General features: G+C 42.1%; 4 protein-coding genes and 1 long non-coding RNA gene across 7 annotated transcripts; 3 read left to right on the forward strand and 2 right to left on the reverse strand.

The window, feature by feature from the left end:
* The first annotated feature begins 195 nt into the window (after window positions 1-195).
* LOC146302471 (forkhead box protein N2-like) lies at window positions 196-3,575 on the forward strand. Of its 2 annotated transcripts, none has more exons than XM_084685222.1 (5): window positions 196-354; window positions 1,127-1,817; window positions 1,901-2,022; window positions 2,299-2,354; window positions 2,829-3,575. In XM_084685222.1, the coding sequence occupies exons 2-5, from the start codon at window positions 1,173-1,175 to the stop codon at window positions 3,170-3,172; spliced, it is 1,167 nt and encodes a 388-aa protein (XP_084541348.1). In that variant the 5' UTR covers window positions 196-354; window positions 1,127-1,172; the 3' UTR covers window positions 3,173-3,575. The 2 variants fall into 2 exon arrangements, with proteins under 2 accessions (XP_084541348.1, XP_084541421.1); XM_084685295.1 differs by having other exon boundaries at window positions 2,883-3,575.
* On the reverse strand, window positions 3,062-4,952 carry LOC146302472 (uncharacterized). The gene is made up of 3 exons (XR_014740593.1): window positions 4,839-4,952; window positions 4,226-4,292; window positions 3,062-3,151 (listed from the first exon to the last, which is right to left on the reverse strand). It is a non-coding gene; the product is annotated as an uncharacterized LOC146302472 (long non-coding RNA).
* On the forward strand, window positions 4,267-10,431 carry LOC146302473 (atlastin-3-like). 2 transcript variants are annotated; one of them, XM_084684930.1, is made up of 14 exons: window positions 4,267-4,428; window positions 5,522-5,742; window positions 6,015-6,152; window positions 6,285-6,389; window positions 6,518-6,568; window positions 6,862-6,918; window positions 7,127-7,219; window positions 7,421-7,559; window positions 7,671-7,798; window positions 7,876-7,932; window positions 8,113-8,184; window positions 8,312-8,503; window positions 8,665-8,904; window positions 9,082-10,431. In XM_084684930.1, exons 2-14 carry the CDS (start codon window positions 5,539-5,541, stop codon window positions 9,145-9,147), a joined length of 1,542 nt encoding a protein of 513 aa, XP_084541056.1. In that variant the 5' UTR covers window positions 4,267-4,428; window positions 5,522-5,538; the 3' UTR covers window positions 9,148-10,431. The 2 variants fall into 2 exon arrangements, with proteins under 2 accessions (XP_084541056.1, XP_084541128.1); XM_084685002.1 differs by lacking the exon at window positions 4,267-4,428 and adding an exon at window positions 4,609-4,751.
* A 910-nt stretch (window positions 10,432-11,341) lies between these two features.
* cfl1 (cofilin 1) lies at window positions 11,342-16,199 on the forward strand. The gene is made up of 4 exons (XM_084685404.1): window positions 11,342-11,485; window positions 14,499-14,809; window positions 15,050-15,126; window positions 15,240-16,199. The coding sequence occupies exons 1-4, from the start codon at window positions 11,483-11,485 to the stop codon at window positions 15,350-15,352; spliced, it is 504 nt and encodes a 167-aa protein (XP_084541530.1). The 5' UTR covers window positions 11,342-11,482; the 3' UTR covers window positions 15,353-16,199.
* On the reverse strand, window positions 15,671-21,250 carry prss23 (serine protease 23). The gene is made up of 2 exons (XM_084685112.1): window positions 20,664-21,250; window positions 15,671-18,856 (listed from the first exon to the last, which is right to left on the reverse strand). The coding sequence occupies exon 2, from the start codon at window positions 18,837-18,839 to the stop codon at window positions 17,670-17,672; it is 1,170 nt and encodes a 389-aa protein (XP_084541238.1). The 5' UTR covers window positions 18,840-18,856; window positions 20,664-21,250; the 3' UTR covers window positions 15,671-17,669.
* Between the last annotated feature and the right edge of the window lie 1,837 nt (window positions 21,251-23,087).

Genomic DNA, 23,087 nt, shown 5'->3' on the forward strand with positions numbered 1-23,087 from the left:
TAATCACGTTCAGTGATGTTTTTTGGATGGCCATCTGGGACGTTATGATGCAACATGAAAGCCGTAGAGGCAATACTTCATAGTTCAAAAGGTAGCCTTTTACATTTGGCCTAATTAATGACTGCCCGTGTGTCTTTAAGGCGGGAACGCGCTCGGGGCGCGCAAACTGCAAAGCGTCCTTTTGGTTACCACGGGAACGCTGGTCGGGGTTAGAACTCGGAACAGCCAGGAATTCGATTCCCACTCCTTTGCATGAATAATAGACTATCTTTATACTAATGAAAATATAATTCATTTTATGTGCTTAGTCTTATAGTTCTACGGTCGCTGGCAAATATATTAGTAATTTGATCGGTAAGTAATACATGCTTGATTTAACTGTCTGAAATATTTTTTTTGTCTTTACTCTCAAGGGACTTTGAAAAAACAGCCTGACTTATTGTGCTAATGTAACTTTATATTCAACCGCCATTTTACGAAGTATGAACAGCATTATGTTGAGCACCATGCAGGTTGGTGATTAGATCCTAAGGCATTGTGTATGATCAAGCTCCTTTTGGGGTGCAGGTGAAAACCACCAAAAGCGACCATTTGAAGGTACAGGTAAATTTGTAACCTGTAAGCAAGCAACTTCTCAGTGTGCATGCCCCTGAGTGATGGCCAGCTGCCGGCTATGTTTTTGCCAGAATGGTGGTCTAATTATAATCCGCAGAGAGGTAACAAAGGTAAAAGTCGATGACTGAAATGAGTCAGACTTAATATGTAACCTTATGCAATTTAATGTTACTGAATTATTTCAATTTAGGAGAGGTTTAATGAATTAACTTTAGGTTTATGTTTAACTGTTTTTTCTTACCTTGATGTTTTGGTGTACAAGTACAGCACTACCAATTTTCCTTGTGAAAAGTTGGTTCAACCCGTAGCCAGAGCAAAAGTCTAAAAAGTGACCTACAGCTTTGTACAAATACTTGGCACTCTGCTTCATATAGTTGGATTAAGCATTGCAACAAGTTGAGTTTTATGTGGGACTAACCTTACATCTATTAAGGAATATTCATTCAGTGTTTTGCTGTCTTGTCAATGTTTTAAATACTAAAACTATTTTAACTGTATTTTTTTTTATCAGAACAACAATTGCTTTACTGTACTGGGAACCTACTTCTGGGATAGAGATGGAGATTGAATCCCACACAGTGCAAACCTCTTTACCCTCTCTCCCCTCTCTCCCCACTCTCTGTCAGTCCCTGCCTTATACTTCCTCTCCTCTTCGAGCCTCTTCAGATGTCCATATTTCGCTCCCTCTCTCTCCTTTATCGTTCCCCTCATCCCCTACTTCACTTTCTCCTTCAGCCCCAGAATCCATTCACTCCTCTGACTCCCACCCTCTTTCTCCTCTCCTACACCCCTTGTCTCCACCTCAGTGCCTTGAAGGACACAACTCTCACTGCCTCAATTCAATAACCACATTTGAACAAGATGACTTGACCTGCCTTAGCTGGCTGCATCAAAGGGGCAACTTGCTTCCCCTGCAGCCCCTGCCCAAAATAACACCACTGCCCCAGTTAGAAACCCAGACTCCCATACCTGCCCAGCACATTCTGTCTTCCCCTACCAAGCCCCCCTACTCCTTCAGCAGTCTGATCTTCATGGCAATAGAGGATGCACCAGACAAGAGGCTCCCGGTGAAGGCTATCTACGAATGGATAGTAAATAACTTTCCCTACTACCGGACAGCACCCGGAGGTTGGAGGAACTCCATTCGCCACAATCTATCTCTCAGCAAGAGCTTCTGTCGCATGCACAGGGACAAGAATCAGGTGAGGTCATACTTCCAAACACACACTATAGCACGCTTTAGGACTTATGTATTCTAACATGGCTAACATGACTTTTGTTTCAGTCTGTGGGGAAAGGGTCGTTGTGGTGTGTTTGTTCAGAATATCGGCCTGCACTTCTGGAGGTGCTCAGGAAGACTCACTATTATCATAGCACCAACAGCAATTTACTGAAGAACCCTGCACTGTGAGTTTGAACACAACATTTTTATATTGCAGTCTGATAACCATATCACAAGGTATTCTTGGTTTGACCCAGAATTTGTTACTGAATGTGAATTAATGGCTAATTACTACAGCAGACCCAGCTGCTTCTAAGACAAAAGAGTTGAATATATAATTTTAACACACAAAAATACTTAAGACTGTTATGCTGTTTATTACTTTCAATGCAAGAAATGTAGGAGGTTCTAAGGTAATAAGTTTAACTACTTTCATTTTCCCCACGCTGTCTGTGGAGCAGGCTGGAGGGAGCTGACTATGATACATCAATGGTGTGTGATACTGTAGAGATCTCAGGTTTGTTCTAATCTAAACCCACATTGTGGTTAAATACTATCTATTTCCTTGTATTTCTGGAATTGTATAAACCTTTCTTTCTTGGAATTTTTCGTTTGTTACTTAATTTACCTGCAGCTTTTTGCTCTCCCTTTCTCAGCATGGTTGGTCTGTTTGTGTGCAGTTGTCTTGGCAACAACCTTCTATTACCTTGGTAACCTATAACCACAGCAACAGGCTGGCTAAACTCTTCATGTCAATCTTCTTGCTTCTGAGTGTATGTAGCCCAGTGAGAGCACAGTATGTTGCTAAATTGGTTGTAAGCCTATAGTATAGACATAAAAAACTATATATTTTTTTTAAATTTGTGGAGCTATTGCACATATTGTGATGAAGAACTACACTTTTCACTAGTATATTCACTTTGTATGTTGTAATGCCTATGTTCTGTTATAGAACTGTCTGCAATACCTGATTTGGGGTTTTATCCAACAGATTCCCTTTCTCAGACCCTCCTCTTGTCTTCCTCCTCGTCCCAACCCCTGGCAGACCAATCAACCCTGTCTGCTGACCCACCCTGTCCTTTTAGTCCTGACGAGGAGCTTGTCACCATGGAGTCAGTGGAGTACCAGGAGGAGGCTGAAGAGGAAATAGAGAAAGATCCCCTGTCAGACAGCGGCTATATAGAGCTGCATTACTACCAGTACCACCAGTACCAGTACCTGGTCCTTCCTGGTGACACCGGACTGGACCTGGAGACTGTTGAGATCTTGCAGCTAGATGCAGAGGCCCAAGAGGCTGCAGGGTCACTTCTGGACCTGGCAGGGGGTGGACATTGATTATGATGTTACAGACAGAGTATAATCATATAGTAAGGGGAAAACAAATGGACTAAAGACAATGTGCAACTGAAAATAATTATATAAGTAAGTGGTAGAGGTTGACCACATGCTGCTTTTGTGCTGACACTGCCCTGAAATTCGAATCGCGCACTGTTATTTAGATACTGTGATTGCCCCCTGCCTGATGCACTGAAAAAAAACTTGCAATCACAGCACACAATGCATTCATAGAATACATAGGAATGTTCTGCACATTGAAAATGGAGAAGAGTACCAAACTTGGTTTTATAGAAATCAGGGCCTCCATGTTTTGATGGGGAACAACAGAAGAATTAGGAAATCTACTGCCAGGTAAATCACTTTCCATTCAGGGGAAAATAAAACATTGTTGCTGAATTTGTTTATGACTAATCCATATATTTTTCTAAACCTTTCAACTTTTTATAATAATCTGTTAACAGATGCACCCTTTGTTAAGGACCTCTCAATTTTCCATTAATACCAAATTAGTTTGATGTTTAGATATTAGATTAGGTAGATAGTGAAGTCTTTATTTTCACTTTTCTACTTTCTTGACAATAAATAAATTCTCAGAATTGTGTATGAATGTGCATAGAAGCATGTTTTCCCAGTAAATTACACACACTACAAACACATTGATTTATAAACGTGTTTCTCGTCATCGGATGGCAGCACATCACAGACAGACCCCCTATAGTGTACGAGAACTGTTTCGATAAAATAATGTCAAATTAATACCGCTCAACTTAGGCCAAGGACTACTTTAGACCAAACCGTGTAGGCTGAGAACACAATAGTCGTTCGAAAAGTATTAGTATGCGTAAATCACGTAAATCCATCACGATAAAACTGATAAATGTAAACTCCGAGTGCGGTTTCCAATAAAACTTAATCTCCCCCATTATAACTGGATTCCACAAACTTCGATTGTAAATGTCTGAGCAACACTCCGGACCAGTAAGTGGTAGTAAAGCACTATTGAGCTAAATGCCAACCACCGTTAAACAAGAAGAAGAAGATTCCACAAACCGGGCGGTGCACCTTGGACGATGTAGTTTATTTTCCTTCACAAAGTCAGGTTTGCATTTTCCGTACACTACAAAACACAAAGACGGAACTGTCTAGCAACGCAGTTGGAAAAGTTTTCTAGCTTGTTGTTGTGTTTAAGCAAGCTTTTCAGTGTACTTCTGGAAAGCACGCCAGCTGCTGTGAATTATTTTGCTATATCAAAGGTAGGCTAAACCCAACATAAATGTAGCGTTATATTGACTACTGTAGCTAGGCTAGCTAGTTCAATAATTAACATAAACATGTAGTAATTTGAAATTGTGAGAATATTCCTAAATGTACTAGAACAGTAGCACTAGCGTTACTGTACAGTAGTTAAGAGCTTGACACGATGATGTGGAAATAGCAAGCTAACTATGCCTGGCTATGTCACAACTTACAGTAGTCTAGTACTAGTAGTCGTCAACATGTTGATGGTTAGCCAACTAGGTGCCACCAAGACAACTAGCTAGCTACTAGCTAGTACCAAGCCAGCTAGCTAGTACAGGTATGAATGACGTTTGTTAGCTACTGTAATAGCTACAACCAGTGTTTGTATAAGCTATGTAAGTCTTAGCATTGTCTGTTATCTTACGTTGTATTTTGTGTAATGTCGCTTGGTCCGATTTAGTATATGCACCCTTCATGTGCTTACTGAATGGTGAATATAAGGAGTGTTGCCCAATTATTCTATACGTTACGCCACACGTCACCGGCTGTCTTGATACATAGCAGAGATATTCGTGGTATGTCACTTGTTGAGAATGATTCAGAGTACCACACCTTACAGCTCATCATTAGCTGTGGGCTGTTGTGCTATTCATTAGAAAACAAAAAAATGAGTTATAGATCTAAATTCTGGATTTTGCAGGTTTGTTAGACAGATTTTCTTTCCGTTTTGCTAATCATGGCCCAGGGTAAGGGCAGCTCTGTGCATCATGCCAGCAACAATGAAACCTATTGAGATAGTCGAAGGGTGGATGATGTGGAGCATGCAGTAGCCTGCAGCTCGGTTGACGCAGCATCACGACGCAGCAACTAGTCAGGCTGGTCGGCCCTTCACAGAACTCCACACTGTTCTGACATGAATAATCATTGTATGCTGTTTCACTTCAAGTACATTTCAAAGATGCTTTTGTTGGAAAAAATGGTGCTTTCATCAACTTGCTGAAAAAAGCAACTTTGACTTTTGCTTCTCGTATGAGGAGTTCAAATAAGTTGACAAACGTGTGTCCCTAAACTTAGTGCATGTCTAACTGGTCATATCGTTACTCACAGGGACTGTTACTTGAATTATGGGAAGTGAGCCAGGCCCAGTTCAAATTGTGTCTGTGAGTAAGGAGGATCACTCCTTTACTTTGGACACAAAGGCTCTTGAGCGTATACTGTTGGCACCTGAGGTCCGAGACAAGGATGTGGTGGTGCTCTCAGTAGCTGGAGCATTCCGGAAAGGAAAGAGCTTCATTCTGGACTTCATGCTCCGTTACTTGCACAGGAAGGTCAGTTTCTATGTAAACCAACCCCACACACATTCTCTGTTTGTTTCCTTGTTTTTTTAATTTTTTATATATCTACTTTTACCCATGTGTCATGTTGCTCTGGATGTTTCTATGACCTTATGTAAAGGCGGTTGTTGACAGAAAATATATATACTTTTAACATTGTGGTGTACCAAATGGCAATTCCACACTGTCTGCCAAGATGGCAGAGGCGTTGTCTAGCTGCTATTCAGTAAGATACCTCTAATATCCCTTTGTTTGAATTAATTCAGGATCAAGGTGTGGACTGGCTGGGTAAGGACGATGAGCCCTTAACAGGCTTTTCTTGGAGGGGGGGCTCCGAGCCAGAGACAACAGGCATCCTGTTGTGGAGTGAGGTCTTTCTGGTGGAGAAGAATGATGGGACACAGGTAGTGACAATGGGGGAGTTCTTACCCCCTACATAAGTCCTGCACCCCTCCACATTTACATTTCCATTATTTAATTGAATCGTGTCTGCTGGTGCCAGGTCATATTCATGTTGTTTTTGTTTTCCCCTGTAGGTGGCAGTAGTACTGATGGACACCCAGGGAGCTTTTGACAGCCAGTCCACTGTCAAGGACTGTGCCACCATCTTTGCCCTCAGTACCATGACCAGCTCTATACAGGTGATGTACTTTGGTGGCATATGTGGATGTCCTGTGCCCCTTTAGTAAATAAATCCTACTAAAGTAGTAGTTAGTAAATCATCTTGCTATTGTTCTTATGCAAGATTGTTTGAATATCCCCCTTGCAGATCTACAATCTCTCACAGAATATCCAGGAAGATGACCTGCAGCAGCTTCAGGTTGGTTCTCCTCAGCAACAGTGTTTTTTTTTTGTTTTTTTTACAGACAATTGTAGCCTTAAAGCTCCTGCCTCCATGAAACCAGAGACACATTTAATTACCAGGGGCTTAAGAACAGGTATTTCAGGTTTAGGTATTCAATTGTTTAATGATATTTCCAAATAAAAATAACCCTGTCTTAAAGGATGGCCTATCAACAATGTCAGTTTAAAATCCATGCAACCTCATTCATTTTGACGTTTTTGATAACATGTATCATAATGACAGATGTCCTGTATACGGTCTCCCTACAGCTGTTTACAGAATATGGTCGTCTTGCTATGGATGAAATTTTCCTGAAGCCCTTTCAGGTATGATAACTTCAAACATAATAATGTAAATGCAGTGTAAGAGTGTAATTATGTGACATAATGTATCACACATTTCCTTTACCGTATTAGCCTATATCTGCCAGCTTCAGGGTTTTACCTGATGCTGTCCTGTACCTGTCCTGGTATTAGGTTTGCTTGTAACTTGACTATGAAACTCTATTCACCCATCCTTCCCCTTTCCTCTCAGTCTCTCATGTTCCTAATCAGGGATTGGAGCTTTCCTTATGAATACTCCTATGGGCTGGTGGGGGGCAGTCAGTTTCTTGATAAACGGTTGCAGGTAAGTGCTTATTTGCATCTTTATTTCTACTCAATTTCTGACATGCAATAGGGGAAATGGGGAAAAAATACACAGTTTACATCAGAATCAGAATTTGGTTTATTCGCCAATCGCCATGTATGTTACACAAACATGGAATTGACTGTGGCGTCTCCTACAACCCATGTATGTTCACGTCAATGTCATGATATTGTTTGACAGGTGAAGGAGAGCCAGCATAAGGAGCTGCAGACAGTGAGAGAGCACATCCACTCCTGCTTCACCTCCATTTCCTGTTTCCTCCTTCCGCACCCCGGGCTAAAGGTGGCCACCAGCCCTTCTTTCAAAGGACAGCTTAGTGGTATGACCAATCATCCCATTTATCCCTTCACCTGTCTTGTTTTCTTTGCTTAACCAGCATTGATAATGAACTGGATTGACTTCAGTTTTATGGGACGGTGGTTGGTTTCAGATGTGGCTCCAGAGTTCAAAGATGAGCTGCGTAACCTGATCCCCACCCTACTGCAACCAGACAAACTGGCTGTGAAGGAGATCAATGGAAACAAAGTCACCTGCCGGGGCCTTCTGGAGTTTTTCAAGGTGATGTGATGACTGCTGGGTGGGGAGTCCCTCTGATTGGGTGTGGGTTGGCTTTGACATGTTATTTTTGTTGGCAGGCATACATCAAGATTTACCAGGGTGAAGACCTGCCTCAGCCAAAGTCAATGCTCGAGGTGCACTCCTTATATTTTATAACATTTGAGCATGACAAATCTCTCTTAGTTTTGTGCATTTGTATTCAATTTTGTTAGATATCAACAGAGGGTTTGGGAGTGTAAGGTTTTGAGATGTATGCAGTAAGGAAGAAGCAGGTTTGCTGCTGTCATGTTTAATTGTTTAATTTCTCCTACAAGGCAACAGCAGAGGCCAATAACCTGGCCGCTGTGGCAACAGCCAAAGACCAATACTACAAGAACATGGAGAAGGTGAGATTGATATTCAGCAAACAGGACATTGCATCACATGTCAATTTGATCAAAATTAAAATGGGGGCTCCCTGTACTGTCTACTCCTCACAATATTCATTTCTCTGTTCCATTTCTTTCCCCACAGGTTTGTGGAGGCGATCTTCCCTACGTGTCTCCAGACACACTGGAAGACAAGCACAGATTCAACCTCCAGGAGTCCCTCCATATCTTCTCCTCCACCAAGAAGATGGGAGGGAAGGCATACTGTGACCAATACCAGGGTCAGCTGCAGGCTGAGATATTGGATCTCTGGAAGGCTTTCAGCAAGCACAACCAGGTACAAGTCTGTCCCACAAAACCTACTTATTTCAAATGGCAACACTTTGACCATGAGATGATGGAAACAGAAGTTTTTTTATTTTTTGTTGATAGAACACCAGTTTTTTTTGTTGATAGAACCGTTAATTAATATGATTTTCTTTTATTTCTCTTTAAAAGTCAAAGAATATCTTCAGTGCGTTCCGGACCCCTGCCGTGCTGTTTGTCCTAGTATGCATCCTGTACGTGCTGTCAGGGCTGTTGCTCTTCATTGGCTTGGGTACTGTAGCTTTTGCATGTGACTGTGTGTTGGGTGTGGCCATGATTGCCATGCTGGCCTGGGCCTTCATCCGCTACTCTGGCCAATACCACGGTGTAGGAGGAACCATTGACCAGGCTGCAGAGGTCCTATTGGACAAGGTGAGATGAACAAACTTAAATAGGAGCTTAAATAAATATGGCCAAGACGGTGCCTTTTTAATATGAAAACATAAAAGACTTGCCACATATGGTACTTGATAGCTTTTTCTTATTTGTGCGAGTTTATTTATGGAAAATGTCAATAGAATAAACTGGTACCTTTCCTCTCTCACTCAGGCTACTGTTGTGCTGAACAAGACAAGAGGAACGAGAGCTCTAGCACAAACGAAGAAATCCAGCTAAACATTCTGCACTAAAGCCTTACCATCCCACCCCATGGCAGAAGAATACAGAACTTAGTGTAACAGCACCACTTTACAATAGTCTGTTTTGATGCAGATTTACCAGCATCTTTCCATGATATGCACAATTTTACATCATATCGGGAGTGAGGGGCATCACTTTGTAGCTTCAGATTAAAAACATAATTTAAAGATTATTCAGGTATCTGAGGCAAGGTACATTGTCCCAGGAGGATATTTGTTCCTTTGCTATTGACACTAACACTGCCATTCGTGCACACTCCTTTCATAAGTCTTCCAAGACAACCCAAGGATGTTTACTTTGAAACACCAGACACAAGCAAAGTATTGTTTTTATACGTTATGCTAATTTGAGTCATATACTATATATTGTGTTGATGACCAGTTCAGAGGCTTGCCAGAGTATATCATGGTAGGTTTCAGCAGTGTATCTTGCTGGCTTAATGCGATATACCATTCAATGCAACATTATTTCTTGACTTTGGCTTTAGATATCCCATTCTGTGGCCTTATGCACATTCCATCGTATTTGAAACTTTGCTATATTCCCTTTTGTTTACCTTAACTGGATTGTATTCATTATTATCCAACTTGCACTTTAAAGTGAACTGATAAAAGATCTTACAGTCCAGGCAACACAATTGTATCTCTCTTCTTAATCATTAAATTTTACAATCTCCCTTAAGAGACACATTCCATAATTACACCTTTTAAAAGGTTTAATTCTTTTGCTGCTTGAAACCCAACAAAGATGGTTTACAGTCTCTGAATTTGTACATATCACTCAACTCATTAGGACACCCATCTGAGTCAAGTTGAGAATACAAATATTTTAAGGTAAAAGGTTATGTGACATTATGCAATAAAGACAAACTACTAATTGGGCATTCCTTGTACAGTAAGATGCTTGGTGTCCTATCAGCCAAAGAGTTCATCTTTAGTAAGAATTACAGACAGTGCTTTGAGCACATTTAATTCAAATATAATTCTCTTGACATCCCTCTTTGACATTCCATATATTTGCGTCATATTGTTAAGGAACCTTTAAATATTATGTGCATAAAAAAAGTCTGCAGCAATTACTATGGCGCGCCTTTCTCTGTGCTGTTACATTTTAAACTTTTAAGGCAGAAATGAAATATTAGTTGCATGACGTTAATGTGGTTACTGGTATGTTTATCATCATATGCACTATTGTGTCTCGTGGTCTAAAGAAATGCTATTTTTTAAACAAATAAATTGAGCTTGACGTAAATAGCCTAAAGCATTCTTGCATTTTTTGAATTCTTGCATTTTGGGGTATTTGACAAAAAAATTGTTTACGATGTAGTGTTGCTTTGTTTTATTTATAATGTGTAGTATAGATGGCACTAAATGCAAGCATGTAACTTAATGGCTGTATTTTAGTCGCACATAAGTGCTATCGTCATTTAAATCAAATATTATTTACTGATAACATCCACTTAGTGTTAAAAGCTAGGCCTACATAGTGAGCGGTCTGTACACCAAGTTGTAAATGAAGGAAAAGGTAGATGTCATTCATTCTCTGGTTGCGTAAGGCCCTTCCTTCTTAACCCTCCTCTTTTCCCCCTTTCTCTGCTGCATAATGCTGCTCTCAGCCACAGCGTAGTGAAATCTGCTGTAGCGAAAATCATGTCCTTGTTTCCTTATATGGTGATCGGCGTCGCGGGCCGCTTTGGTGAACCGAGGCGCGTGCACTGTAGCCGCCACCATTCGCTTCCATATTTGGAAGTGAGTTCAACAAACCTTGTTGAGAGGGTGGGGTATAACTGAGTGAGAAGAAGAGCATAGAGATTCTCTCAAATAATGTTTTTGCTCCTAGTCAATGAAATACCGGTAAAGATAATAGCTGTAAAAGGTTCTGCTGCATCTATGCAACGATGTTTCAAAATTATGCTTTCAAGTTTATTTTCAGTTCTGTATTATTTTTACTTGGTTTACTGAAATACCTATGATCAATTAAGGTATACGGCATGTCCTTCCTCCAAGACAAATACTATCCGCATTTCAGTAAAGTTTTGTAACGACGAGAGACAAAAGTATATTTCCCATGTCTAGTGTGTATAGATACTACAAATTATTGTGCTGATATTGATGAAAAAATAAGAACATCTGTTCCCACAATGCTTTACGTCCAATCTCATGACTACAGTTTCCTGGGGATGCTCGTGCCCCCGCCCATGGCACGCGCCTTAGTGCGCGTTCACGTAGAGTATCAAGTGTGTGCGAGACAGACTGTGCATCACATCCCATTCAATTTCTAACCAGACGCCGACCTATTCAGAGAGACAGCCATGGTACGTTTACATTTAACAATTAGCCTGTGACATTACGTTGCTAAGACCATATCCTTGAAATGTGTTCTTATCGTGTTAACAATGTGATTTTTGACTCGTTTCATAATTTTGACTAATTTCGTAGACGGCGCTTCGCCAAGTGTTGGCTTGCAGTATTGAACCTGCACTCCACTGCCTCAAATTATTGATATGTGTGTGGATCATTCATTCAACGGTTCTTAATCGAAAGCTGATTTGGTGTAGATGTTCGTTACTCTTTCCTTCATTTCAAAAACTCAAGTTTGGTTCTTGTCTTTTTTAATGGAAGAAAAATGTCAAGAACGACCCCAAAAACAACTGGCGCCATTTCCTTCCTCACCCATTTTCCGGCGTTACCAAGGCCTTGTGCCAATAGTGCACTCTTTAACTCGCTCAACACCGGCTGGGTGCTAGCTTTTACTAGCTGTGTGTTATCGATTTCGTCATTAGCAGGCGAAGTTCACTGCATTGATTCCCCCCCCACTCCCACCCCCGAATGTGCTTTCAGACATCTGTGGATTTGTTTTACCCTGCTTCTACTTGTATGCATAGCTGACATGAAAGGAGAGGTACATTGCATTACAGCCAGCCAGCTAATTTCCACCTCCTTTGTTGTCTCCGCCGTCCAGTGCGTACGCACTACAAGCCCAATAAATAAATAGCCAGCGAAACGCAGGTGCCCTACCAGTACACTTACTATATGCATTTGATTGGATTGTACTTCACTTGTGAAACGTTGGGTCAGGAAAATTGACTGGTATTTTTCCTGGACACCATTTTGCCTTATATAGAGCTAACATTGGTGGTGCACATGTGCGGGTGCTGCATCCATGGCCCCACCCTGGATTTTGGTGCAAAGAGCGTTTTCTGGTACTCAGGGCTGTTCCATCGATTTCTCACGGGCAAACGCAACAGCTTTGGTGGTGAACATGAATTAGTCGAATGTAAAGTTATTTTGGAGCGTGTTTATTGTTGGTCATCCCTTTTGCTATCTAGATGTCATGATGTCGCCCAAGATTAAGTTAGCTAGTTAGCACTAGCCTACGGGCCCGGCCTTTGTCATGCTGTCGTGCCGCCCGCCGTCTTCCTGGTTCGTATTGCAAGCTATCCCTTCTACGCATCAACTAGAACTAGCCAGCTGTGTCCCGTAACGAAACTAAGGAGATGGCGTTTGATTAAAGTTGGATGTTCTAAAGTGAACTCCCCTGATCAGTTAAATGTTCAGGGTGAGGGATCGTTAACACAGCTTTCCGACAAACGTCACCACCTTAACTTTGGGTGATAATGTTTCAAGTTGGTTTCGTTTACTACAATACACACACGGTCTGATGTATCATCTTGTGTAAACGTTGGGGATCCAAGATGGCCGTTGATTATCCTGAACTACTATTTGAACCATGACATTTTGCCTGGTATTCAACTGCACGAAGAAAGGAATCTCTGTTGCTCAGATGCAGTCTGCACAGAGCGACCAAAGCTTTTATCTTCATTGACAGCTAGATGTTTACCCATTACGTGTTCTCTTGTTGGGTTTCTCTGATGTGACCAGACTTATGTGCATTGTCTGAAGATTCCAAGCAACATTGATGTATTATTTTGATATGTAGTATGTGTTAATTAGCTAGTTTTATGTTTAGTCCAGGCCTATAAGCCAAAGCTCTGTAGGTTGTCCCTAAATATTTGCGACCATTTAACTAAATAATTGCTCAGAAAATGGACATTCCCCTATACCAACTGACATGAGTCTCAACAATGTTGGTAGAGGATGTTGAAAATCCTGATTTTCTTTAAGCACAGCATGGTTATCCAGAATGAAATGCCATAACAGGCACTCTTAACTTCATCCTCAATCCTCACGCCCACAACAAATATGCCCACACCCTTCTCACACAAGTTGTTTAAAAGTGGGTCAATTCTAAACAACACTGGCATGAAGCAACTGAGGCGAGTGAATAAGCAGTTTTCTTATTTACTTTTCTAGTTTGTACTGGCATCCCTCAGCTGTTGCTAGAGGGTTGGCTTTACTGAAAATAAGTCTCTACCTGATGTCCCCTTCAGCTCATTAAGACATTGGCAAACCTATTAGGAAGGGGCGTGTGTTTCTGCAAGCCACAGACAGACAAGGGAACATCCTCTGCCTATCTCAAGGATGATGTGATTTGAATTGCGAAGTGCTTTAACTGAAATCAGAAGACTTGACTTGCGTTTATGGGGATGTTGTGACTCAGGGTTGTGGCCTGTTTTTTTTTTTTTTCGACAGAGGATCCTTTGTCTCTGACAGAACCCTGCTTTCTGAGGCTTCATTCCTGTCTCCTCCCTATGGTCTTGTCCCACAGCTACGTGGCAGAGCAGTCTCACGTGCTATACTCATTTGCTGCAATTTCCCCTTGGGGATAAAGTACCTGTCCATACTCATTTACAGTTAGACAGCTTAATTTGTTTAGTTATTTTTTTGTCCATTAACAGGTCTCCATACCTGCCATACTGAGAGGCTTGGGTGACACCTGTTACTTAGGCATGTCAGGCTGTGGCAGCTTTCCTAGTTGGCTTTTGGCATACCAATGGTTGTAATGACTTAATTCCTACTTGCTACTTTGTCTCCTTACCCTTATTGAGTTATGTAGTTTAAAGTTGATGGCGTGAATTCCAATCAGCTTGTCGATTGACACTCCTGCTGAGTCATTCACCTCCTGCTTTAACTGATTACTGTCAGATGGTGGTCCATTCCTTGCTGCCCCCCCTTCACATTTATGACTGCTAGTTATTGTACAGCAAACCTCTGCTACCTTCATATCGATTCCCTTTATCAGCTGACCTTGTCAAGTGCATTCCTGAAGTGATAAGTCTGTCGGGTCCTCCAATTTCTTGTCAGTGTTTTCTGTCCTGCCACACTTGTCTGGTTCTTGGCTACGCCTGCAGCATAGACTGCCCCCCCCCCCCCCCCCCCATTGGCTGCTTTATTTAGTATTTTAACTTCTGTTCCTTTTGACTCCAGGCTTCTGGGGTGACAGTCACAGATGAGGTGGTCGAGGTCTTCAACGACATGAAGGTGCGCAAGGCCCAGGCCAACGAGGAAGAGAAGAAGAAGAGGAAGAAGGCTGTGCTGTTCTGTCTGAGCCCCGACAAGAAGAACATCATCCTAGAGGCCGGCCGGGAGATCCTGCAGGGCCAGGTGGGCGACACAGTTGACGACCCCTACCTGCACTTTGTAAAGATGCTGCCCGCCGATGACTGCCGCTACGCTCTCTATGACGCAACTTATGAGACCAAGGAGACCAAGAAAGAGGATCTGGTCTTCATATTCTGGTGAGTATAGGGGGGTCGGGTCTTGGGGTACACGAGAAAGAACATTCATGCAGTTTGATTACATTAAAGGACTGAATTGGTTCTGAAGTACACATTGAGTAGACTGGTCAAATGCCTTGAATCATTATTCTATATTGTGCAAGGTATGCATGAAGTTCACTGGTAACATTTGGTTATTGCTTGCAGCTCTTGTCATTAGTGTTTGGGCTGAACTCCTTTGTTTGCCTCTGCTCCCCACAGGGCCCCAGAGAATGCCCCTCTAAAGAGTAAGATGATCTACGCCAGTTCAAAGGATGCCATCAAGAAGAAGTTTACAGGTGAGTGGCCCCTCCAGTTCGTTGGATCACTTGAACTCTTGTATAAAGCACTAATAAACAAAGGTGACTAAGCTGTGACTTGAAAAACAAAGCATTGTATTGTCTCCCATCAGGTATCAAGCATGAGTGGCAAGTGAATGGCTTGGAGGACATCAAGGACCGACGCACTCTTGCAGACAAGCTCGGAGGCTCATCTGTAGTCACCCTTGAAGGAAGCCCACTATAAATCTAGCTCCAGGCTTCATTAGAGGCCTACCAGACACATCTGAGGGGATTGGTTGTTCATTCCAGTATGGTGTGGAGGAGGGCAATGCAGGACCAGGATAATTGTGGGACTGTTGGGGTGGGATATTTTGGGTGGGGGGTTGGGAAGTGACAGTTTTCAAATTCCAAAACCGTAGACTGTCCTTCCACTTCAAAACATAATGAACATGAACAAAAAAACACACAAAGGAGGAAAAAAAACAATTGTAAAAAAGAAAAATAATTGATGATGGATGATGATAATCAAACACACAAAATGTAAATGTTTGAGGACAGGGTCTTGTTCTTTCCGGGTTTGAATGAAGATTTGAATGAAGATCCATATTAATGAAGAATGCAGACAAAGGAACAGACAGCTGTTACAATTCCAACTATTGAATCCTGAAAGATACTGTCTTTTAATTATTCAAATCCCTTTGTTTTTGCTTGCCAAACTTCTAGTACAGTTTTCTAAGTGTGTGTCGTTGAGACTAGGTGAAGTACAAAAAACAATTAACTGATTGCACAAGGTATGTCACAACCTTCTCTGAGGGAACACTGTTGCTTTTTAAAATTTATTTTGTCGAACATGCAAATTCCAAAAGTGAAGTGATTCCAGTTTTTTATTTTGAGTTACAAGAAAACCATGGCATTGATGTAGTAATTGAACACATTCCTTATTTGTTAAACAGGATCCAGTGGGTTAGAAATCTGAAGCGGGGGTCTGGAAGTCAGATGGGGAGCGATGTATTTGAACAGAGCTTGGACTGATATTGAATGGTGGATGTTTTGTATCGTCTCCTTATCTCTAATAAAAAGGCACTAAACTACTGACTTGTTTGTTCTATTTTCCATTTCTGTTTTGTTGAAATATATTGATGATTGAAATGTAACAAGTTGTCACACGGGTTGATTAAATGGCTGTCTTGTTTTGGCAACTTAAATTTGTGAAGTGACAGACCTGCAGCCTCAAGTAATTTTCACACAGCTTTTCTACTAAATAGGCATAAGAAATCATCTAAAAAAGCAGTTTAGGGGTGTACTTGTTGCTAATTAGGGGCTTAACTGACATTCACCTATGACCTTTTAAAGCATGTTCCAAAACTTTGAACAATTGTCAATTTGTGAGCAGTGATACTTAAATTCTTATGTAAACTGTCACATTCCATTTGAGGGCTCACGTTTAAATGCCTGTTTAATTCAAGACATCTGTACCACAGGAGGGCGCCCCATGTTCACATTGCAGACTGGAGACCATTCACAATAGACAATTGTTTCAACACCATCAATGGTATAGAACTTAGTTTATTAAAATAGAAGTATTTACCAAAAATAAAATGATCAACAATCTGATATCCCTCCAATCTGCAAAAAAGTGAAAAACAAAGTACATAGCACACAGTGTCACTAACCATTATGCCGTTTCTTTCTCCATCCATCAACTTGTTCACACATCCATCCATTTATTCATCAATTCATGTCATAATACATCTTATCTTTTTGCAACTTACTGACATGATGCTGTATCAAGACTTGTGTTAGTATGCTGTGCACACTGTTAGTGGTCTTTTGTAGGTATATCATTGAGGGGGACCATTGGGTGACAGATGAGTTATTATTTTACTAGTGACCTTCAACACATTCAACATCACCTACAGAAACCTGCCCTCCCTCCCCATATCTGATTGTATATTAAACTCTACAACCAAGTATGTTATTCCAAGAGCTTGAAAATAATGCTGCTGTGCTGTTATTACATCATAGAAGAGTAATACTACCTAATATCAACAAAAAAAAAACATGTCTCCTATGGTTGGTCCTAAACTGATACTTCCACAGTTAGTCTCTAATGCTACAGAAGTCACAAATAGCAAATGTAAAAGATGTATCAGTGTGTTTCAACTTGTGAAAGAGATTTAATATGGCGGAAACTCTGACTCTGTGTTCTAAGTCTGACCGTGAGGAAAAGTGCATTAAAGGCTGCTGCGATGACTCGTTTGTTGGCAGACGTGTAAAAGGACACTGTCACTGTGACTAGTTCATCAGAGAGAGAAATACTTTAAGTAACAAAATCAAATCCAGAAGGAACATTCTTGAATTTTCAGGACAAGAAGCAACAGTTTTCTTACATAGTATTTTAGATTTTAAATCTTAATTAGGATTAAATCCATTTTCAATTGTGTCCTTTGTTAAAGGAAAAAGGAAGCCTGTTTTCTTCCTCATGTTTCCTTTGTGCTTATTTTAATTACTTTCATCAGCGTCTTCAAAGCCTTCATCCTGTCTTAGTCCAGCCATCTCTCTCAGTCTTGACTACAGTTCATGCGGTTCCCATGCACCCAGTAGCAAATCTGGGCAAACTTAAGAGGGGTGAAGCGCACAGCCACATTGTAGTCTCGATTCTCTCCATCTATTTCCAACCACTGGTGTCCAGAAAAGATGCCGATCACCTTTCTTTCCCAGCGCTCCAGGGCGTTGTCCCACACACGGCCGTACACCCCAGAGCCGCTGGCCCCTGGCCGGGCGTCACAGTGCTGGTAGATCAGGTCGTTGGACTCATCCTCCACAGGGCAGAAGCGATACACTAGCTCCCCAGGCCTGTCACTGTCGAAGCCAGAGAAGTGGATACGCTTCCCGGCGAGGTCCTCCAAGGAAGGGGCCACGGAGAGACGCATGAAGGGCCGGCGGTGGGGCCAGCGTAGCTCCAGCAGGGCATAGTCAAAATCCATGCTGACCTCCTGGGGACCCTGGATCCAGCCCTTAGGAACACGGGTGCGCTTGACATGGACCCAGCGCACCAGGGGCTTTTTGGTGGGGGTCTGGCCTCCAGGCTTGGTGCCGTTGATGGAGGGAGGGGTCAGAAAGCCTACTCTCAGTTTACGGGCCCCCTTGACATAATCCTTCCCATCGTGCACACAGTGAGCAGCTGTGAGGACGTGACGCTGGGACACAAGGACTCCAGTGCAGCCGGTGGAGATCCTGACCGCTGTGGAGAAGGGGTAGTCCAACAGGAAGTGGTCACCACGGATGTTAAAGCGGCCATCTGCCCCGTAGATCTGCCTCCTTTGACGTGTGTGTTTAGCAAGAATCCTCCGTCCTCTCCTGGGAGGAGGCTGGACAGGGCTGACAGGACCCTCAGACTCCTCCTCCTCCTCCACATCCACAGCAGTAAGGGTGCGGGAACCGTCGGCATACAACGTCTCAAATGCCAGTTTCTCCGTGAGGTGCTCTCTGTCACTGTCCTGTTCGCCCTTGTGGAAGCAGCTGGCATCGCAGTGGGTGGTGAAGTCCAGTTGAGTATGAGCACTGAAGCGTGATCGGGTCAGAGGCATAGGGGCATGGGGCACCAGAGAGGGGAGATGGACATGGTGCTGGTGAGGTGGGGGGCGGGATGACAGCAAGAGGGGCAGGAGGAGCCACAGGACCAGGACTGAGAGTGAGAGACGAGGGCTACAGTTTTCATGTGGTGTCATAGTTGTGTCGGACAACACTAAAACAAGAAAATAATAACAATCAAACATACTACTCACAGCAATGCAAAATTCTAAACAAGACTTCCAAGGAAAGTTTGAGATTAATCAAGGCTGTTTGGACTTAGGTTGATCAATGAGGCTTCAAGACAGATCATTACTAATCAAACACAACTGTGGGCTGTATCCATGATTCAAACAATCTATTCAAGTTGTTTTACAAACCTTTGCAAAATACAAATGGTAAAATCTGTCCTGTTTCACAATGACAGGTGGATTCTGAATCCCCACAGTGTGCAGAAACTGTAGACATGAGATCAGCTCACACAGGCTCATGTTGCAATGCAGGTCCGAATTTCATCTCTTTTAAGAGGGTAACAATGCACCCCTTGTTCCTGTCTATGATGTGGGTTATACTGAAAATTTGATTTTGAACTGAGCCACAAAAGGCTAACAAGTACTAGAATGTCAACCATGTACTGGGAGCCAAAGTTTACTGAGACTACTGTGTAGAATCAGCAAAACAATGTGTAGCAGTGGACACAGATCATAAGATAGGTAATTGGATATGCTTTGCATGCCAATATTAGAAGAAAATACATTAAATATATATATTCACATTTGAAACTTGTTGTTGTGGTAGTAGTTGTGGTATGTCTGTGTGTGTGTGTGTGTGTGTGTGGGGGGGGGGGTGACAAGTAGGAAAGTGAACAGTATACTGCCACTGCTCTCTGCAGAGCAATTGATGTCTCCAGTCTTATTTATGATTACACTTTGAGGCAAGGTTGAGTCTTCCATCAAACATTAACAACTTTCCAGTAGTGTGTGTGTGTTTGGCAGGTTTACAGCAACTGGGGGAAACTAGATAGGCCTTAGAAGACTATGGACCCTTAGGCTCTAGTGGCAAAGCAGAGAGCAGGTGTTTGAAAGCCAAAGGAGACATGTTGAGGCATGGAGCAGCATAGAGAGGCTTTTCCTAATAACGAGCAGGGGTGAGGTGGAGTAGTTACCTCAGAAAGACACCACTACACTATATTAACATGACAAAGATGGTACATTTACTCAAAAGTGTTTGGGTCCTTGGGGATTATTTAGTGACTCTGTGTTCATGGTTAACTGAAGGTTAGCAGTCAGAACAACTCAAACACCCCCATCCACGCCACCGTGATCTGAGTGACTGATCTAACCTATTGGACATCAATGTAACAGAAGATAACTAATATGAAATGTAAACCTCTGCACCCATGTTCACAGGTAAATTCTATTCTAAACAATTATTGTCTTGTATTTTACATGACATTTTGAAATAGGCTCTTTTTTAAACATCACACCTATGTCAATGCATAAAAATGACACTGCATGATGTGAATGTAGATTACGTTTTTTTTTTTATTCTGGGAAACAACCAGAATCCCTAGCCCTAACCGCATTCCAGCATTAGGCTTTGTCCTCCACTTGATGTTTGGTTGTTGTTCTCTTTGTAATCAGTGTATGCAGCAGTAGTCTGTGCCTCAGTCCTTCTTAGAAGAGCCAACGGTCAATATTTACCTTGCCCTGTCACTATTGTGATGCAAAACATTCCTAATGTGGGAATCCAAATACTTTGTGTTGGGGAAAGGTCTGTTGGAGAACGTTATTCCAAGACTAAACTAATGGGGTACATCCTAAAGCAAATTTGAGGTTAGTGGCATAAATCTGGTATAAAAAATCCCATATGAATCTGGTTTTCATGTTTGCCATTCAGAGTGGTATAGGTATAGCCTACAGCATGTAATCACTGTTCAAAATAAGAACCATATTGAAAATAATTTCAGGATAAAAATTTACCTCCAAGATAAAACAGCTTAACGGAACCAGTCTTCAAATCCCGTACACATCCTCTCAGCCTTCAAAGAGACAGTGTTTTTTGAGGTCCCAGTTTTCCCTCATCTCGTGCGTGACAGACAGGTATCTCTGATGCGTCCAGTGGAGGGTCTTTCACTTCAGTAACGTGCTTGTTAAAATACTTGTCCAATAAAGTTAAGGGACGATGCTAGTCCCGCAGGCTCTTACACTACTGTCTATTCGTAATGAATGTGACTTTCCTTCTGTGAAGGTCGCCAAGCTGCTCAGTTCTCAAAACCGACTAAATAAGTGCAAATGTAACTGAAAAGAAATGTTGATGCGCCCTCCCTCAAGGTCCTAGCGCCTCCGTTGGACAAAAAAATGTAGCGTGTCTGAACTGGGCAAACGTACCAGATAGAAGATGGGAGGAGGACGAAAACATTCAGCAAGATCCTCAGGTTATGATGTGGCATCACGTAAAATTAGGTCCATCGATTGCTGGTTAAAATGTGTGACTTTCTTTACAATGCACTAAGTTTCAGTAGGCTGTCACAAAGCCTTTTGATTGAGCCAGGAGTTGCCATTTGCTAATCAGAACATCACTTCATGAACACTTCCTCAAAAATACAGATGAGTATAAAAGTGTATTGTGTATTGTGCTGCATCGGGTATTACTTGTATAAGTATGTTCTCAACACAGTGTATCAAATTATGTCTAATTAAAAACCTGAACCATAATCAGTGTGGTTTTATCAGTCTATAACCTAGATTAATTTGCAACTGCAATGGATTCTAATAATTGGCATCTGAACATAAATTGCTTTTCATTAATTAGATTAAGTAGGCATTATTAGAAGAGTGATGAGTGAGGAAAGTGAGATTTTAAGCTGTGGGCATAAAGATTCCACAGATGCTTTGGCATGTTGATGAGGGAGTTTATCCCGTATCCGGCTGTCTCTGTTGTCAGTTTTTCTCCCTCACCTTGACCTCTCTCAATCTTACTTAATCTCAGGTCTTTGTAAACCTTTGAAATTCATGGAGCCTTAATTGCTCCAGGTCAACTAATAGTTCAGCAGAAGTCTCGCTCACAAGTACGGCACTTTGAGGAATGCTGTGGAATCTGCCAGTAAGGATACAAGACAAGACCTTTACACAATGTGTCTGCTGTTGTACCTTAATGAGCATTGGTGTCCTCACTGTGAATGTCACAACTACCAGAAGTTTACACCAATCACACTCCCTTCAACTCTTTTTTGAAGTCTTCATAGCACCCCTAAGGATGCCTCAGCTGACAGTCTTCTTTGTTCATAGATTTTTTTCCTGCTGGTATTCTGCTGTTTTGAATACTGGACCACTGCTGCATTGATGATGACCTAGACTGCTTTGCTTGTATCTATTCTCCTGCCTCCATAATGATAATCCATGGGCTGGTAGTAGTTTGATTTCTGAGGTTTGAAGAAGGTCCTTTCCTGATGTGGAGACTGAAATTGAGACAGGTGGGGCTAGGGAGGTGCTGGCTAGGGAGGTGTAAATGTGTAAGACTGCTGCCAAGCCGAGTTCACCGATGGTATCACTGTTCGGCTGTGGGCAAACATTAACAGTGTCGCAGTGGGAGGGAGCCACCAGAGAGGGAGAAATAGAGAGCAAGAAAGACAGATTTCCTCTGTGTGTTTGGCATGATATCACCAGGATTCCTTCCTCTCTTCCGCAGATTCCTCTTCTTCCGTCTTCTTCTGTTACATATTCTTCATCCAGTTTTTCATCTCACATTCTGCTCACTTTCTGGCATTGTCTGTTGAATCAAACATCTGATCCAGTGATGTCCGTTCATGGAGGGATCAGATCTTCCCCATTCATTTTTTTAAATGAGATATTCAAAGGTTTTATTTTGAGAAAATGTAGCATTGTTTTCAATGCATTTATTTTGTATTGTAGGGGTTCTCACTTTATAGAGGTATACCTCCTTCCCACAGTCTGTGATTATGGGGCCCGGATGAGATGCTGTAAAAACAGGCTCCTGGTCTGGAATTCTGCAGGAATCTGTTCTCCTTTTCAGACCACAGTGGATCCGTTGTTCCAGAATTCGCGCCTGACCCGACAGAGAAAGTGAAAGCTTTCTTGGGGAGAAAGTGGTTGCTCCCCGTAAACTGTGGAAAACAACTCTTCAAACACAGGTCCTGTGGGTCAGTGGCCTCATGGCCCTCACTTCTCCCTCTCCCCCCACGCTCACTCTTTCCTAGATGATTCAGTTAAGCAAACAGAGCCCCCCTCCTCTCAGGGGAGATGGCTGTCTCTATCATTTCCCTGTGACCACTTTTCACTGACAACCTTATTAGTCTGTCAACCCTTGCCAGCAGAAAAGGGAAAATTAATTAGCCGAAACAGAGTTTGAAAGCACAAATTGTGTGTTGTAAGTCATCAACTCTG

Source organism: Hypomesus nipponensis, chromosome 1 (assembly GCF_054491055.1).
Source record: "Hypomesus nipponensis isolate SF chromosome 1, ASM5449105v1, whole genome shotgun sequence".
Lineage (NCBI taxonomy): Eukaryota > Metazoa > Chordata > Actinopteri > Osmeriformes > Osmeridae > Hypomesus > Hypomesus nipponensis.